The sequence below is a fragment of the Ctenopharyngodon idella genome, chromosome 15 (genome assembly GCF_019924925.1).
Source record: "Ctenopharyngodon idella isolate HZGC_01 chromosome 15, HZGC01, whole genome shotgun sequence".
Classification (NCBI taxonomy): domain Eukaryota; kingdom Metazoa; phylum Chordata; class Actinopteri; order Cypriniformes; family Xenocyprididae; genus Ctenopharyngodon; species Ctenopharyngodon idella.
This window is the reverse complement of record NC_067234.1, coordinates 14,260,552-14,277,092: the sequence shown is the minus strand read 5'-3', so window position 1 is coordinate 14,277,092 and position 16,541 is coordinate 14,260,552. Positions and strand designations below refer to the sequence as shown.

At 37.6% G+C, this 16,541-nt stretch overlaps 1 protein-coding gene across 2 annotated transcripts in view; it reads right to left on the bottom strand.

Moving 5' to 3' along the window:
* The window catches only part of agmo (alkylglycerol monooxygenase), a 41,413-nt gene that overhangs the window by 22,660 nt on the left and 2,212 nt on the right, over positions 1-16,541 (bottom strand). For both annotated transcript variants that reach the window (XR_007925167.1, XM_051862669.1), the window contains exons 2-3: positions 12,403-12,533; positions 11,953-12,104 (exon numbers count right to left, since the gene is read on the bottom strand). Coding sequence is in view for 1 of the 2 variants with exons in the window: in XM_051862669.1 (XP_051718629.1) it covers positions 11,953-12,104; positions 12,403-12,533 (283 nt within the window). In the remaining variant the exon portion in view is untranslated. The remainder of the gene's footprint in view (positions 1-11,952; positions 12,105-12,402; positions 12,534-16,541) is intronic.

Sequence of the window (16,541 nt, the reverse complement as noted above, 5' to 3'; positions counted from 1 at the left end):
TCCAAGGGGAATCGGATATTTGTGTTTAGACATAGGTCGCATATCCAGATATCGGATATGTATCTGATTTAAAACCACATTTGGAAGTGGCTCAGATCGGATGTGAAAAAATCGGATCTCGTGCGGATTTTTGTGTTTACACGTGCAACAAATTCCGATCTGTGTCAGATGTGAGCAAAAAATCGGATTTTTTGTGCCAGTGTAAACGCAGCCAAAGACACAGCTGAATGACATCGTTGAATCTGAATCAATGATAAGTAGCAATGAATTGGACTAATTTCTATGTTTTGGCTTTTGACATGTTTTGAAATTGTTGATATAAGCAAATCTATAGTTTGCAAACGAAAAAAGGGACCCTAAGAGCCATTTTCAGACCACCAATCTCTTCTTTGGCAGAAAGATTGTCTACATACTTCTGAATATGCACCAGGAGTAAGAACAAGTAACCTAATCACAATGAGACTCCAAAAATAAATAAAATAAAATAAAATAAAATAAAAATAATAAAATAATAAAATAAAATTAAACAGCAACTGCAAGTTTAATTTATTTATTATTATTATTATTATTATTTTTTTTTTTTTTTTTTTACATTTTCTGATGAAAACAAACGGTGTTCAAAAAAAAAAAAAAGTCCACCCTCAAGTCTCCATGACAGTCTGGTCCCTTGGTCCCGGCTTGGGTTCCTCTTTCAATGAAGTCTACAGGACTGCCTTAGCAAGCAGCACTAATGAGATGACCAACACTGTCAAATCTCTTTAGGATTTTTCTCTGAGATTGTTGAAGGCCTTGTGTAAGTGTGAGGTCCATCAAATCTAAGAACTGGTGAAGTTCCCAGTGAAATGCTGTGATCCAGCTGAAAAAACACATCGTGGTGAGAGCATAAGAACGAAACCTTCCTCTCTGCCAGTGGGGCTCTGCTGAGATGTTAGAATCACCAGGCCAGCGGCAAAGTGAGCAGTCAAAGCTCTCCACTGAGAAAACAACATCAACCAGTCCACTTAATCCAGATAACAGGACCAGGAAAAGATGTATACATGAAAATATATGTATATATATATATGAAAATGAAAACTGTTTTCAAACAGGTTTCCCCAAACATTCCCCCTTTCTGCTATTGATTGAACAAACAGATAAACTGACGCCATCAGTTGTTGCCGTGTCAGGATTCTCAAATCAACAGAGAAATGTTGTCTCTGCACTTCAAGCTGGAAAAGAAGTATTTGACATAAATAAAATTACACAATTTAGATTTAAATTCCAAACTTTAAATGAAGTATTGCAAGAGCTAATACTACTTTGTTATAAATGACACTCTCTAGAGCTTTCTGCTTTGAATCAAGAGATGAAATCAGAGGTTTTTTTTAAAACACACCCGCAGAGCTGCAGTCAGTGTTAGAGAGTGTGTGAGCCCATGCTTTCACCTCCTAGGGCAGAGCAGGGTAAGATTGATGTGGGGTGTCACCGGTAGGAAGTATGTTCAGCTAGGCCTCATTGCAATCCGTGTCCTCGTCCGCCGGCCTCGGCTGGAAGCCGCATAGTTTGGCAGGCAGTATTCAGAGGGGAAGAGCTTTAATGATGAGAACCTATGCCACAGAAAAGACTTTCCCATCATGCCTGAAGACCATGGTCTGCTCAGACACAGAGATTCTGTTCTTTTCTCAAGAATAAAGGGATAAATAGCATTTGGTTGCACAGAAAGCAGTGTGTACTATAAATGGATAGAGAAAAGCATTAGTTTGGTCTCAACACTCAAGGAGAGATACCAACTATAGGTGCTCTTTGTGCTTGCTGGGACATCTGTTAATGCACACTTACTGGCCCAAGCCAAAATTAATATCCAAACCATGTCATGAGATTCTCAGAATGAATAATTGAAATTAAGACATTTATGTACATTTTTATGCAAAACAAAATCATCACCTTAAGGTTCAGGGTCTATTGGTTCTTATCTATAAACTCTGGTATGGATGCAAAGTACAGGAACAGAAAAATACAGACTCATGTACAATTACCATCACAGTACATAGCTGTGCTGTAACAGTAGATAGGGTAAATAGGGTGAGAGGCCTTCACATAGGCCCCATAAAATGAAAGGTTAGACTAACAAAAAAATACACTGATTATACTATTGTGCATTACAGTGCACAGTTTAAAGTGTACTGCAGACACATTTTGAAAGGAAAAATAAATGAAATCTCTCTACTTGTAAATGTGTTAATGTATTTTTAAATGTGCTAAACATGTGCACATTCAAACAACCTATTAATAAAAACTATAAGGGACCAAGAACACTTGGCAGTCAAGGTCTTTTCATCACATGCAATAAATATGAGTTTTCCCTTTTCATCTAGCATGTGAATACTGCCTCAGCCATAGTGCCACCCTCAGACTTGGCCCCACATGATGCCACGGGCCTCGCTGAGCCTCAGCGTGGCGAGAGACTGCATGCCATGTCACTCAGGTTATCAATGAACCATGAACGTCTGGGCAGAGTGGACAAGCTGTCAGCGAACAAAAGACGCCAACACAAACAGTCAGCTGAGGCAAGCAAACCCATGTCTGTCACCACAATACTTTACAATGTCTTTGCTTACAGTCAAATCCGCCGCTGGAGACATTTGTAAAAAGAGTGGTATATTTTGAATTACACTGCACATGAATAATCATGGAAAAACTGCGCAAATGCAAGTGCGATATTGCTCTTATACAATCATTTAATAAACAACATAAACTTACTGTACATTTTAGGTACAATATTGTCATTTGTTCATGAATCACACTAGCTGTGCTGGATGTTTTTGATTTACTAAAAGAGTAGGTTTAAAAGAATTCTTATAAAAAGGGTAGTTCCGGCCCTTGATTCTGATTGGTTTAGCCGCGTTCGAATTCCCGAAAACATACAGTTGACCGCATTACATGAGTATCGCTGCACCACTGAATGTTTATGTTGCTGTGTCTGTCTTAGCAACATAAACATATGTTTGTTCTCAATTGATTTTGTTCATTGAAGCTTGCATTATACAGAACTGCATTGTGTAGAAGAGTATTGTGAGAGAGATATCGAGTGACCGAATGTATTACTTGCATTCAGATTTAACATTTTCCTTCAGATCAGTCCTATGTTCCGTTTGAATGTCCATTTAATGAACATTTTCCTGTGCTCTGCTGACACTGACAGCACTAGTCAAAGCATAATTTGTGTCTTGTTTCGTGTTCACAACAAGTTTCAATATAAAAGTCTTTGCCACTTAGTGACTCGCTCATAAAGACAGTCTTTGCCTGCCATCTAATGGCGTAATAATGTAACTTCTGTTGCTGTTCACAGTCAGGGACTATTTGTTTCCAGCGGAAGGAAGGCTTTTAATGATTTTACTTCATGAAAGTTGCATTGATACGTATTTTTTGGCTTTAATATTTGTATTGTGTGGTAACCGTTTTATAAAAGCAATAAGCACCGTGAAGCCGTGGTTTACAGTAAATTTATAACAGCTAAGGGGGTTTTAGGCACTCCGCTCCACATCGTGCCTAACAATGCCCCTTAGCTGTTATAAATTCACTGTAAACCACGGCTTCATGGGACTTATTGCTTTAATTTGTTCTTGAATCAGACTACACTGGTTGCGCTATGTTATTGCTTTCAGCCTGTATGAACAACAAGTTATTTTTTCTTTGCTATAATTTTGTGATACACTCAACATTCATTTTGGACTGCAGGATTAAACCTGGTCACATGCGAACAGGCATCGTGAGCTACAAATTTATAATGTTTACTTTGATGTGTTCAGCATTAAACAGTTGTAGCAAAAAATGCGCCCAGTTTCCCCCGGTGTTGGGGAAAGTTACTTTTAAAAGTAATGCATTACAATATTGTGTTACTCCCCAAAAAAGTAACTTTTTAAAGAAAGTAACGCTTTACATTACTTTTGCATTACTTTTTCTCATCTGGGCTGGGCTGTTTGTTTTTTAATAATAACAAAAAAGTTCTATTTTTGGCAAATTTCACACCAAAAGTGAAATGAATAAGCCTCAGGCGGAAGGAAATGCAAATTCACGTCTGTACAGTAGAGGGCGCAGCTCAAACAAACAAGCCTTTTAGCTATGCTGCCATTCTGGAATACAGAAGAATAGGAAGCAGCACAAGTAAATGAGTAAATGTGTGCTCACATTTAGTCTAGAACTAATCTAGAATAACCAACATATTTACACAACAGATCTGCACTTACTCCCGATTTCTCTCAGCATGGGGATGGGAGAGCTGTCAGTCAATAAATGGGAAAACAAAGTAACTTGCGTTACTTATTTGAAAAAGTAACTCAGATATTTTGTTGTAAATTTAAAAGTAATGCATTACTTTAATAGTTACTTGAAAAAAGTAATCTGATTAAATAACTTTACTTGTATTGCATTACCCCAACACTGATGGGTTTATTATAAGATAGATGCTCACATTCCCTCTAGACAGAGTGTTATGAGCCTAATAAATTGCTTACTCATGACACCTAACAACACAGATAAAAGTATTCTTAACATTTTGGACCTTTTATTGAAGGTAGACTACTGTTACCTGTTGGGAAATGCCTTTACATGCACCCTTAAAAGCTGTATTTAGGATGCTTAAAGGGTTAGTTCACCCAAAAATGAAAATAATGTCATTTATTACTCACCCTCATGTCATTCCACACCCGTAAGACCTTCGTTAATCTTCGGAACACAAATTAAGATATTTTTGTTGAAATCCGATGGCTCCATGAGGCCTGCATAGCCAGCAATGACATTTCCTCTCTCAAGATCCATTAATGTACTAAAAGCATATTTAAATCAGTTCATGTGAGTACAGTGGTTCAATATTAATATTATAAAGCGACGAGAATATTTTTGGTGCGCCAAAAAAAAACAAAATAACGACTTATATAGTGATGGCCGATTTCAAAACACTGCTTCATGAAGCTTCGGAGCATAATGAATCAGCGGTTCGGAGTGCCAAAGTCACGTGATTTCAGTAGTTTGGTGGTTTGACACGCAATCCGAAGCTTCATGAAGCAGTGTTTTAAAATCGGTCATTACTATAATATGTCGTTTTAGTTTTTTTAGAGCACCAAAAATATTCTCGTCGCTTTATAATATTAATATTGAACCACTGTACTCACATGAACTGATTTAAATATGTTTTTAGTACATTAATGGATCTTGAGAGAGGAAATGTCATTGCTGGCTATGCAGGCCTCACTGAGCCATCAGATTTCAACAAAAATATCTTAATTTGTGTTCCGAAGATTAACGAAGGTCTTACGGGTGTGGAACGGCATGAGGGTGAGTAATAAATGACAGAATTTTCATTTTTGGGTGAACTAACCCTTTAAGTTGGGGGAGGCGCAACATGAGAAGGAGCGTTTGCAAGGTTGCTTCATTTTTGTAAGTCCGCTAAGTGCCACTAGTGTTGCAGAAACTACATACTCTACTTTTAAGAATAGCTATCAAAATAAAGTTCAAATGAATACTGTGATTAATTGGAAAATCAATATTTTTACCTAGTCCTGCTTCACTCATGGCATATGGTGGAGGTAGACTCCTATCCTGAAGGACAAAATCTTTGACACAGCAAGAGACACCCCTCAGCCTGGCTTGGTTTGGCCTTGTCCAAAACTCACATACGCACACACTTGCCTCTAAACACAAGTGGCTGATTTGCTGGACATTGTTGATATTATTGCAGTGTCCCGGGGGCGCTCCTTTTGAGCCCTGGCTCCACATCCTGGCCGGTTCGATTCTTTTGTACGCCCTCCAACCTGCACGGCCGGGGACTTCCAGAGGCAGTAGAAGATTTATGAAGCCCTCGTGGCCTGGGGTTAAACCCCGCCGCCTTCCACCAAGAGGATTCCTTTTGAAAACAATAACATCCAGTCCCGGCCTCCTCTGGGACGGCCCGTGGCGGCATTGACGTGATCTGTTTGTCTTGACAACTGCCGCAGTCTGCGTAAACGCTAAACGTGTGCCACTACTGTATCCTGAAACTGATATTGGGAGGTTGCATATGTAAACATATGTGCTACGGCAACCTTTTGCTACTGGAGAAAGCTGCCTTTTTATAGCTTTTCCGATTCCAGTTACAAATGATGAATGTGCAAATAAAGTCAAACCTTCTGTATAACCTTCCTCTGTGCATCTTTACAAGGTTACATCAGACGTAATATTTACTTATTTTGCCCCAAGCACTTCCAATGATGACAGCCACAAAATGCCATTTCTAATATGATCAAAGTTTACTTTTGGAAAACCCATTGGCTCAAATGCCATAAACACCTTTCCCACTGAAAAACGTGGTGAGGTGATAAAGAATGTAACATTACGTAATGTCTTCCATAACTTGTTTATAGTTTCTCTCCAGCTTTATGATGCTCCCTGCCCCCTGTATAAACCTATAGCATCTAACCTCAACCAAACCTCAAAATAAAGTAAAAAGAATGACAGAATATGACACTCCTACTAGACTACACACCAGATAAAAGTGTGTCTTAGAAACCCAGACAATATCCTCCTTGGACGGACCAAAAGTTTGCCAAACTATCATTATTCAAATGTCTTTATGTGACTCTAGTGAATGAAAAGGAGAGGGAATTAGGGACTTGAAATGCATGTTGCTTTACAAAAGTTGGGCTTACAAGTGGGTCTCCAGATCCAAAGACCTGCAGGACTTGTAATTAATCTAAGGACGTCATGCTACACATCTAGGAAGAACAGAATGCAACCTTGGGCCAAACTAATCACCAAAACTAAGGTTATTTAAGCAAGTCTGCCATCAAAAGCACTCCAACCTGAGAGCATTACTGTAGGAGAATCAATCTTCCAAAACTGTTGAGGATGCAATAAAACGTTTAACGAAAAGAAAAAAAATAGGAACTTTTAATCTGAAAAAAGTATGGAAAAAAGATATACAGCAGGGTCCACTAGAAACAACTTGCAAATGTTCTGTTTGCATCTAATTAAATACATTTTTGTATTACAATATACACTGCCTGGCCAAAAAAAAGTCACTGTTTGGCTTTTAATAGGCAAACACTTAAGAATCTATGAATGGATCATTACTACAGTGATTATTATGTTTCTAGCATGTTATATGTTTGACAACTGTCCTTTTAACCCTCAAAGATGAAGTGTGTAGCTTTTCATTTCTTAAACAACCATCTAGGAAGACACATCATGGCCATATTCCAGGATGACAATGTCAACAGGGTTAAAATTGTGAAAGAATGGTTCAGAGAGCATGAAGAATCATTTTCATACATGAATTGGCACCTCTGAGTCCAGACCTTAAATTCATTTAAAGTCTTTTGGATGTGCTGGAGGAGACTTTACCGAGTGCTCACCTCTTGCATTGTCCATACAAGATCTTGACCAAAAATTGATGCACCTCTTGATGGAAATAAATGTTGTGATGTTATTTCCATCAAGAGGTGCACCAAATTTTGTAATGTGGTCTCAGACTTCTGGAGCCCACCATACATCTTTCATTGCTCATGACTCATGAGACTGAGAAATGAAAGACTAACTTGATGGAGCCCTAATGCAGCAGCAGCAGCCACCGTGGCCTTCCTGTCAAAAGCCCATCGGGCTTCTTTGGAGTTCCTGAACGGAGGGTTAAGCTGAGGTTTTGGTGGAGCTCTTTGGAAATAGTAGCATATGGAGTCTAGAATCACTGTTGGTCTGCCTGCTTGAGAGCACCAAAGCAAACAGAGCTACTACTGCTGTCATCGAGCCGGCCTCATCAAATCCCTCTCCTACTGATGCCAATGAGTGTGGTGCCTATGATTATGTTGTTTACCGATGGTAAAACACACACACTAGTAAAACACACACTGGTGAATGATTTAAATACAACTGTGAGTTCCATTTTATTTCAACAACATTGAAATATCAACTATCCAAATTGCAACAAATATCAGTTTGTTAACTTGTAGACGACCGTATTACCTATATTGCACATTGGGGACCGCAGCTATTTTAATACACTTCTCTGTCTATGGATTAAAAAAAAATCTTGATGCGTAAAAGGATCCAGAAGACCATTAACCTGATCGGGCTAAACCATAAACCTCGTCTGGCCCACACTGCCAAAACCGACCGTGCGGTCGGAAAGCCAGCCCCGCTACAGTGGAGTGTGGCATCGCTATAGAGGAAGACATGGAATGGCCAAACACCACCAAGAGTCGCAATAAAGGTTTGCAGGCAATTGGAAAATAAGGCAACATGTGGAAAAAATGTGACAGAGGATGACAGAAGAGGGCAGAATGGACGCATGCAAATAGCTCACGCAGAAGCAGACGCCTGGACAACATCAAAAGCCACCAAAGCCAAACGCAGCCTTTGATTTATGAGGATATGAATTTCTAACTATATTAAACGGCTACTTCAGACAAGGAAAAACAATCTACTTTACAAATCGGTCTTAAATTTAAGCTTGAATTTTGTTTTAAATGTCATTCAGGACTGGGTTGCTACTGTACAATAGAAATTTGAAATGATACAGATATTATATTACAGATATTACAGCAGATCTAAGCATGCTTAGTATCAAAAAAGGACCTGTAACCTGTGTAGGGAAAAATGAAATTCATAAAAATGATCAAAAAAATCGTTCCCATTTTACAATGACACTAATTAGGGTCAGTATAGTTTTATAGTGGTCATATTTCTGCTGTTATGTCCATAAAATAGTTTTTTCATGCAAGAATGAAGATTTATAGCTAACAAGTCCCAAAAGAATAGAGCTTTAGATAAAAGCTTCTGTGCGCCAACTGAACCAAAACTGAGTATGAAAACTATTCGGAGATCATTAGCTAAACCTTAAGACCAGCTGTTAACCTTTCAAGTCAGTGGTCAGAAGTAAAATCTGAAATAACAAAGGTGGATATGTGGTTTAGTCAGAGAGATGGCGCTCACAGGTTTCTCGTCATTGAAAATAACATATTATACATCCAATGAATCAGGGACATTTCCTCTGAGAAGGCAAGGTAGGCAGTGTCTCAAAAAAACTGGATGAGAAAATAATCGATATTACAAAAATAAAACAACGCAAATATTACAAAATGTGACATTAAAAAGTGTAAAAGTCACTTGTTTTTATAAAGTAACACTGTCCAACAGCGACACCCACATGTAAAGTTACAGCAGGAGGATTGCCTCCCCTGATCCCATTGAGTTATAACAGACCCCCTAAAGCATGCACTGGGTTTGGTGGGGGTAATTGAGAATGAATGAGGGAAAGTCACATGCAAAAGTCACAATCGCGCTATGATTGGATATGATCGGTTATGATTGGGTATGACTGGTTCATGCAATAAATACCGCCTCTTATTTTCGTGCGCGTTCTCGAAACGGTGTTATTAAAGACAACGATGGCGTTATTGTGAAGACTAATTAAAAAAGTAAGTAAACAACTGTCACTTAGATATCACCACTTTATTTTACATCAAAATCAAACTTGAAATGGCCTGAAAACATGATGGCTGCGGGGTTTTTAGTGAGCAATCAGCTTGATGAAATTAAAGGTACATCTTCATGTCTGTGTCTGTGACCAGTGTGTACAAGCTTGATGACTGCTGAAAATTAGCTGACTATTAAAAATAAAAGCTGAAAATTAATTCACAAATAATATATACTGTTTGAATTGTTACTGCCTTTAGTTATTATTTTGGAATAAATGTAAAAATGCATAAAAACTAACTTGATGAAATTTAAACTTGGTAGAACATTACATAGTGTAAAAAATACAAAACTTGTAAAAGAATTGTGTTTGGTCTCTCTTTTTTTATGTAATGTTTATTTAACCAGGAAAATTAAGTGTAAAAAATTGAGGACTTTGCCTCCTCATTTTGAAACACCACTGCAATGCACACATAAAAAAATAACGTTTTTAAAGGATTCTATATATTTGCATTTCATTTTAATGTGATAATTAAAAGTTTTATCTTACACTTTTTTGATACTGTATATTATTAAAATTATACGACAGGACAGCCATATCCTAAATATTGGGTTATTTCAAACTGCCATCACTGTCATCTGTCATTATACACTTTGGTCTAGGTTTGGGAATAGAGAGAACTGTTTCTTGTTCAAAATAGCATAAAGACTAATTCCGAACAAGAAGTAATACACAACTTTCTACTGAATTGCCCTCAAGTGGTAGAGAAAAAAAAACATGACCAGAGTAGTGCAATTAATCAAGTTCTTCATAATAAAGCGGTCAAAAGGCTCATTCAGAACGGAAAACAGAATCAGAACCTTACCAGATCCCTTACAACTGCCATTTCTCTTTTTTTTATTCTTCTGTCAGTAATATTCTCTGGATGCAAAGGTATAGCAGCTAAACTAAAGAACTAAAAGAAAGGCCATTATGTCTGGGTCTTTTATGAATTATAACCATATGATATCCAAAAGAAGTCATCTTGGACAGCGATGGAACAGAAAACTAGACAAATAATTTCCTCTGACTTCAAAAAAGAACAAATTGGGCACAGGAGACCTCTGACATAAATGACATTTCCGACTCTGAGCGGGAGATCGGGACAATGGAAAACATAACATGACAGCCACAAGCACCTCATCACTTTATTTAGGGGTCCAAGTGAAGTCTGGAGAGTTGTAATTTAAAAAAAACGTCCTGCCATCGTATCAACATTAAATCCCAAATGGATGGAATTGGTGTAGCATATGGTAAGCATGCTTCAGAAGCAAAGGCCAGTGGCCTGCTTTTAACTTTTTAATTCGGAAGAAACTCAATGCCCTGACCTCTGACACAGTGTGGATGTTTACTTGTGTAATAGAAGAGGACATGGGGCAAATTATTGAGCAATGTGTATTTGAGAAAAAAAACAAATCAGCCTGTAAACATTGTATTTTGGCAAACCAAAAGTAGGATTACGCTTTCTTCTTCTCCAGCATACCGGAGAGCTACTCCCAAAGCAAGATCCACTGTTTAAAGACAGAGAACTGCTGAGAAGCAGATTTACAATCTACAGTATGGTTACAAAGTATGTTTACTGGCAATGCTGTTCTGTGACGGCTGCTATTGAAGAAAGAAGAAAAACACCACAGCACTCAAAGATTACAGCTGTGACAATGTTATCCTCTGTTTGGACACACGGCTCACGGCCTGAACTCTCATGCTACGCAAACATAAGTGTCTTTTGCAATCGCCTACTTCTTGACAGATTGATATTTCATATGCAACGCCAGATAAAGCATTTCATCTAAGATGCATTTTCCACATCTGGATAGAAGAAAGATTATACTGTATATAAATGTGTTTACTGAAATATGGAAAATAAAAATCCTACAGAGTCTGAGGTAAATCAAAAACAGTCATCGGTTACTTCCTTTTCCAAGTTAGGAACTCGCAAAAGTAGCAAGATATACGATCCTTGAAGACACAGGGGGTCAGAACAACATTATCATGGAAATAAACCAGCTATTATGGCAAGAACATGAAACTAACATCCACAAATATGACTTCATATAACAAATAATGCTTCCTACAGCACTTTAAACATGTTCAAAAGCTAGTTTTATCGCAATGAAAAACTCAGTTCTTATTAGTGAATTATGATCTAAATTTCAGTCTGTTTCTCACAAAAACTTACCATACGGCTTCAGAAGTCATATGAATCACCTTTATGGCACTTTTTTTTTTTGTCATTATATCACTATAAACTGCATGGAAGGAGATTGTAATGGTTCCTATTCCAGTTGGAACTGAAAGGTGTAAAAATGCTATTAGTACTAGATCAAATAATTACACTTACAAAAGAAAAACATTAAAATTCACAAGAAGAAAGCAGCACACTCTGTAAAATTTGGAATGTTACGACCTTCCATTTTTACATTCAGCGAACTCCTTTAAAGCAGATGGACAGATATAATAGCAGTGCATTTGGCAGGATATCCACATACCATGGGCAAATCGATGGAACCAGTAGTATCCCATGTCCACACCAAAAAACGCAAGCCACCACGTCCAAGCTGAATCCCAGGGAAGCTCCAATAAACGGAAGTTGTTCCAGACATAAATATAAGCTGACAGCTCCAAACTTCTCATCATGAGCCTTGAGAAAGACACACTGAATTAAGTCATATGAGCAGAGCTCATCAGCAGATCAACATGTCATGGAGTCTATTACTGCACGAGAGAAACATGAATTAGCATTAGTTTTGTTCTCAATTTCATTCAGTACTCAAAACACTGCTCAATCTCTTTGTAAGCTCAAGTGATATCTGATATACAATATAACTATCAACTAAATTGAGTTTTGAAATCTAATACTTTCTAATACTCTCATAACTACTGCCATTTAAAGGAGGTGTGAGGTAAATGTGACACTTGGGAAGTTGTTGTCAACTCACTGAGGCAGACGGGACATCATCCCTGCGGACAAAGACGTGATGAAGTCGTTGATCTTGATGCGAGGGCCATCTGTCTTTAACCATCCCAACACAACCTCCAATAATATCAAACCAATGAAATATGGTGTGGCCTACAAAACACAAAAGTCATAAATCCAGCTGTGAATAAACACCAGCATAATTATTATAACTTTAAATACTGTGGTAATACTGTTGACTCTAGTACATTTGGTGGAAACTTTTAAGTGCTGCATCTTAATATAAAAGATTAAAGGGATAGTTCACCCAAAAGTGAAAATTCTGTCATCATTTACTCACCCTCAAGTTGTTCTAAATGTGTATGAGTTTCTTTATTGTGTTGAACACAAAAGAAGATATTTTGAAGAATATGGGTAACCAAACAGTTGACTTAAAGGGAGAGTTCACCCAAAAATTATCCCATGATTTACTCACCCTCAAGCCATTCTAAGTGTATGTGACTATCTTATTTCAGACAAACACAATCAGAGATATATTCAAAAATATCCTTGCTCTTTTAGGTTTATAATGGTAGTGAACGGGGGGCATGTTTTGAAGCCAAAAATAAATGCATCCATCCATCATAAAAAAAATAAACCATACAGCTCCAGGGGGTTAATAAAGGCCTTCTGAAGTGAAGCGATGGGTTTTTGTAAGAAAAATATCCATATTTAAAACTTAAGTAAAATAACTTGCTTCCGCCAGATGACCGTACGCATACGCATACCACAAGAGTAACTCCTGACGCGATGTATGACACAGGATGTAGGAGTATCGTAATGCCTCTCGCGGTTCAAACTAATAGGGCTGTGCAACAAACTCAAGCTCCTCTTCTCTTATATCGAAATCCTCCGACATTTATCTTTAAAATGTCTCATTTTAGACTTCTAATTCGTGACCGGTGTTTTGTTTTGCTCTATCCTCTGTGCCTCCGTGCTCGTCATTACGTCATGCGTCGGGTCAGAGTTCACTCTTCCACCGTAAAACGATGCGTATGACCGTCTGCTGGAAGCTAGTTATTTTACTTTATAAAGTTTTTGCTTTGTTTCAGAAGGCCTTTATTAACCCCCTGGAGCCGTATGGATTATTTTTTATAATGGAAGGATGCATTTATTTTGGGCTTCAAAATATATCTTCGATTGTGTTCGTCTGAAAGAAGATAGTCATATACACCTAGGTTGGTTTGAGGGTGAGTAAATCAAGGGATAATTTTCATCTCAAACTATCCCTTTAAATAGTACAGAAAAAATTGGGTCTATCAACTTTGGTTACCAACATTCTTCAAAATGTCTTCTTTTGTGTTCAGCAGAAGAAAGAATTTTCATAAAGGTTTAGAACAACTTCAGGGTGAATAAATGGTGACAGAATTTTCATTTTTGGGTGAACTATCCCTTTAAGTCAAGTTTTGTAAGTGTTACGCTGTAACAGCCCAAAAAATGCATGTCAAACTAAGCATAAAATTCAACACACTAGACCTCTGTCAGCAAATAAATAAAAAATGTATGTGCACTGATTCTGTAGCAAAGTCATGGGTTCAATTCCCAGGGATGGAATGAACTGATAAAATACATACAGGTCTGGTTTCACAGACAGGGCTTAGATTAAAGGGTTATTTCACCCAAAAATGAAATTTGTTATTAAGTACACACCCTCATGTCATTCCACACCCGTTAAACACCCTGCGTTCATCTTCAGAACACAAATTAAGATATTTTTTGATGAAATCCGAGAGGTTTTTTATCTCCCATAGAAAGCAACGTAATTACTATCATTCAAGGTCCAGAAAAGTAGTAAAAACATAGTTAAAATAGTCAACGTGACTACAGTGGTTCAACCTTAATGTTATGAAGTGACGAGAATACTTTTTGTGCGCAAAAACTAAACTAAAATAATGACTTTATTCAACAATATCTTCTCTCTCCTGTCTTTCTGCTACGCTGTTTACGTCCAGCACTTCCAGGTTCTACGTCAGAACGGCGGCTCATAATTGACTGGCTCCTGCAGAAGAGAAGATATTGTTGAATAAAGTTGTTATTTATGTTTAGTTTTTGGACACAAAAAGTATTCTTGTCGCTTCATAAAATTATGGTTGAACCACCGTAGTCACATCGATTGTTTTAACAATGTCTTTAGTACCTTTCTGGACCTTGAAAGTGGTGGTCTATGGACGAGTCAGAGAGCTCTCGGATTTCATCAAAAATATCTTAATTTGTCTTCCGAAGATGAACGAAGGTCTTACAGGTGTGGAACGACATGAGGGTGAGTAATTAATGACTGAATTTTCATATTTGGGTAAACTAACACTTTAAGATATGTCAGTCCAAGTTGCTTTTAGCTAAGGCAACTCAAACATGCATTTTAGTCTGGGACTAGACTTAAAGGGATAGTTCACCCAAAAATGAAAATTCTGTCATCATTTACTCACCCTCAAGTTGTTCCAAACCTGTATGAATTTCTTTGTTCTGTTGAACACAAAGGAAGATATTTTGAAAAACGTTTGTAACAAGGCTGCTTTGGGGCACCATTGACTTCCATAGTAGAAAACAAAAAATACTATGGAAGTCAATGTTGCCTCAGAACTGTTCAGTTTCCCACATTCTTCAAAATATCTTCCTTTGTGTTCATCAGAACAAAGAAATTTATACAGGTTTGGAACAACCTGAGGGTGAGTAAATGATGACAGAATTTTCATTTTTGGGTGAACTATCCCTTTAAGTCTTGTCTGTGAAACCAGGCATTAATACCTTGAATAAGTCCTAAGTCTCTTTGGATAAAAGTGTCTGCCTAAATATAATAAAAAAAATATGCATTTATATACGTGTGTGTGTGTGTGTGTGTGTGTGTGTGTGTGTGTGTGTGTGTGTTTTTGTGACATATCAGGACACAAATTTGTATAATGACATGGGTATGACATAGGTATTACAAGGAGAGGGTGACTTATGAGGACATTACCCCATGTCCCCATTTTTCAAAATTCTTATAAATCATACAGAATGATTTTTTTTTTGGAGAAAGTAAAAATGTGCACAGTTTCCTGTGATGGGTAGGTTTAGGGGTAGGGGTAGTGTAGGGCGATAGAAAATACGGTTTGTACAGTATAAAAACCATTACGACTATGGAATGTCCCCACAATTCACAAAAACAAATGTGTGTGTGAAAACTAAAAAAAAAAATCGTTTTAAGTGCTACAAGTAAAAAAATGACCAATATGACAAACTACACTGTGCATCCCTAAATGTATACCTTAAATGCAATGCAAGTGTGCATTAATAAATGTGTCTTCCAAATGCATAAATGTCAATGCAAAGCGTGTTGGATTGGAGTGTAAAGGAATTGTAAGGTTCCACTGAGGTTGGTCTATCTAAACAATCAAATCCATCTTCTGAACACCAGAAACAAGACATGACTATTAGATTTAAAATTCTATAATCACCAAATTTATAATTTCCCAGTAGGGTTTATATTTAAATATTTGGATCTGAGGTTTTTCAGGATTTCTTAAACTTGGATTACCCATCAAAACCTGGGGCAAATCACAGAAGACCAATTAAAAACTTAACAGATGTGGTGCTGGCAGAACTCTGGGTCACTCTTTGCAGTGTGAAACCCAAGACTCACTTTCTCACATGCAAACACACACGCACACTGAACTGAGAAGGGGGGCAGGGCTCAGCAGTATAGAGTAGATCTACAGGTGGAACGCGACGTGTGTGTGTACATGTGAACTGAGGCAGGATAGACCACTTGGGAACTCCTATCGCACGCAAACCTAGACACATCTGGCTGCCGACTGCAGCGAAGCTCTAGCTGCTAGTGCTACGAATACGAAACTTCCAAAACCTACAAACTAATGTTAATGTATATGAAACTCAACCTACATGTAATTAGATATTTAACTTCAGTGAGCTACTTTATTTGCAAGAAAACTATAAGAACAACTGCACTTCAATTTCGAAAGGTTTAAAAAACATTTTAACCATACACAAAAAAACTAAATGAAAACAGCTATTAGCCCTGCAGTAACATTTTTTATGCTTGCAAAAATTGTTGAGGGTCTGTTAATAGCTGTATATAAAGCTGTGATTGTGGACTCACCAGGGAAAAAAAATGACATTTGTGAA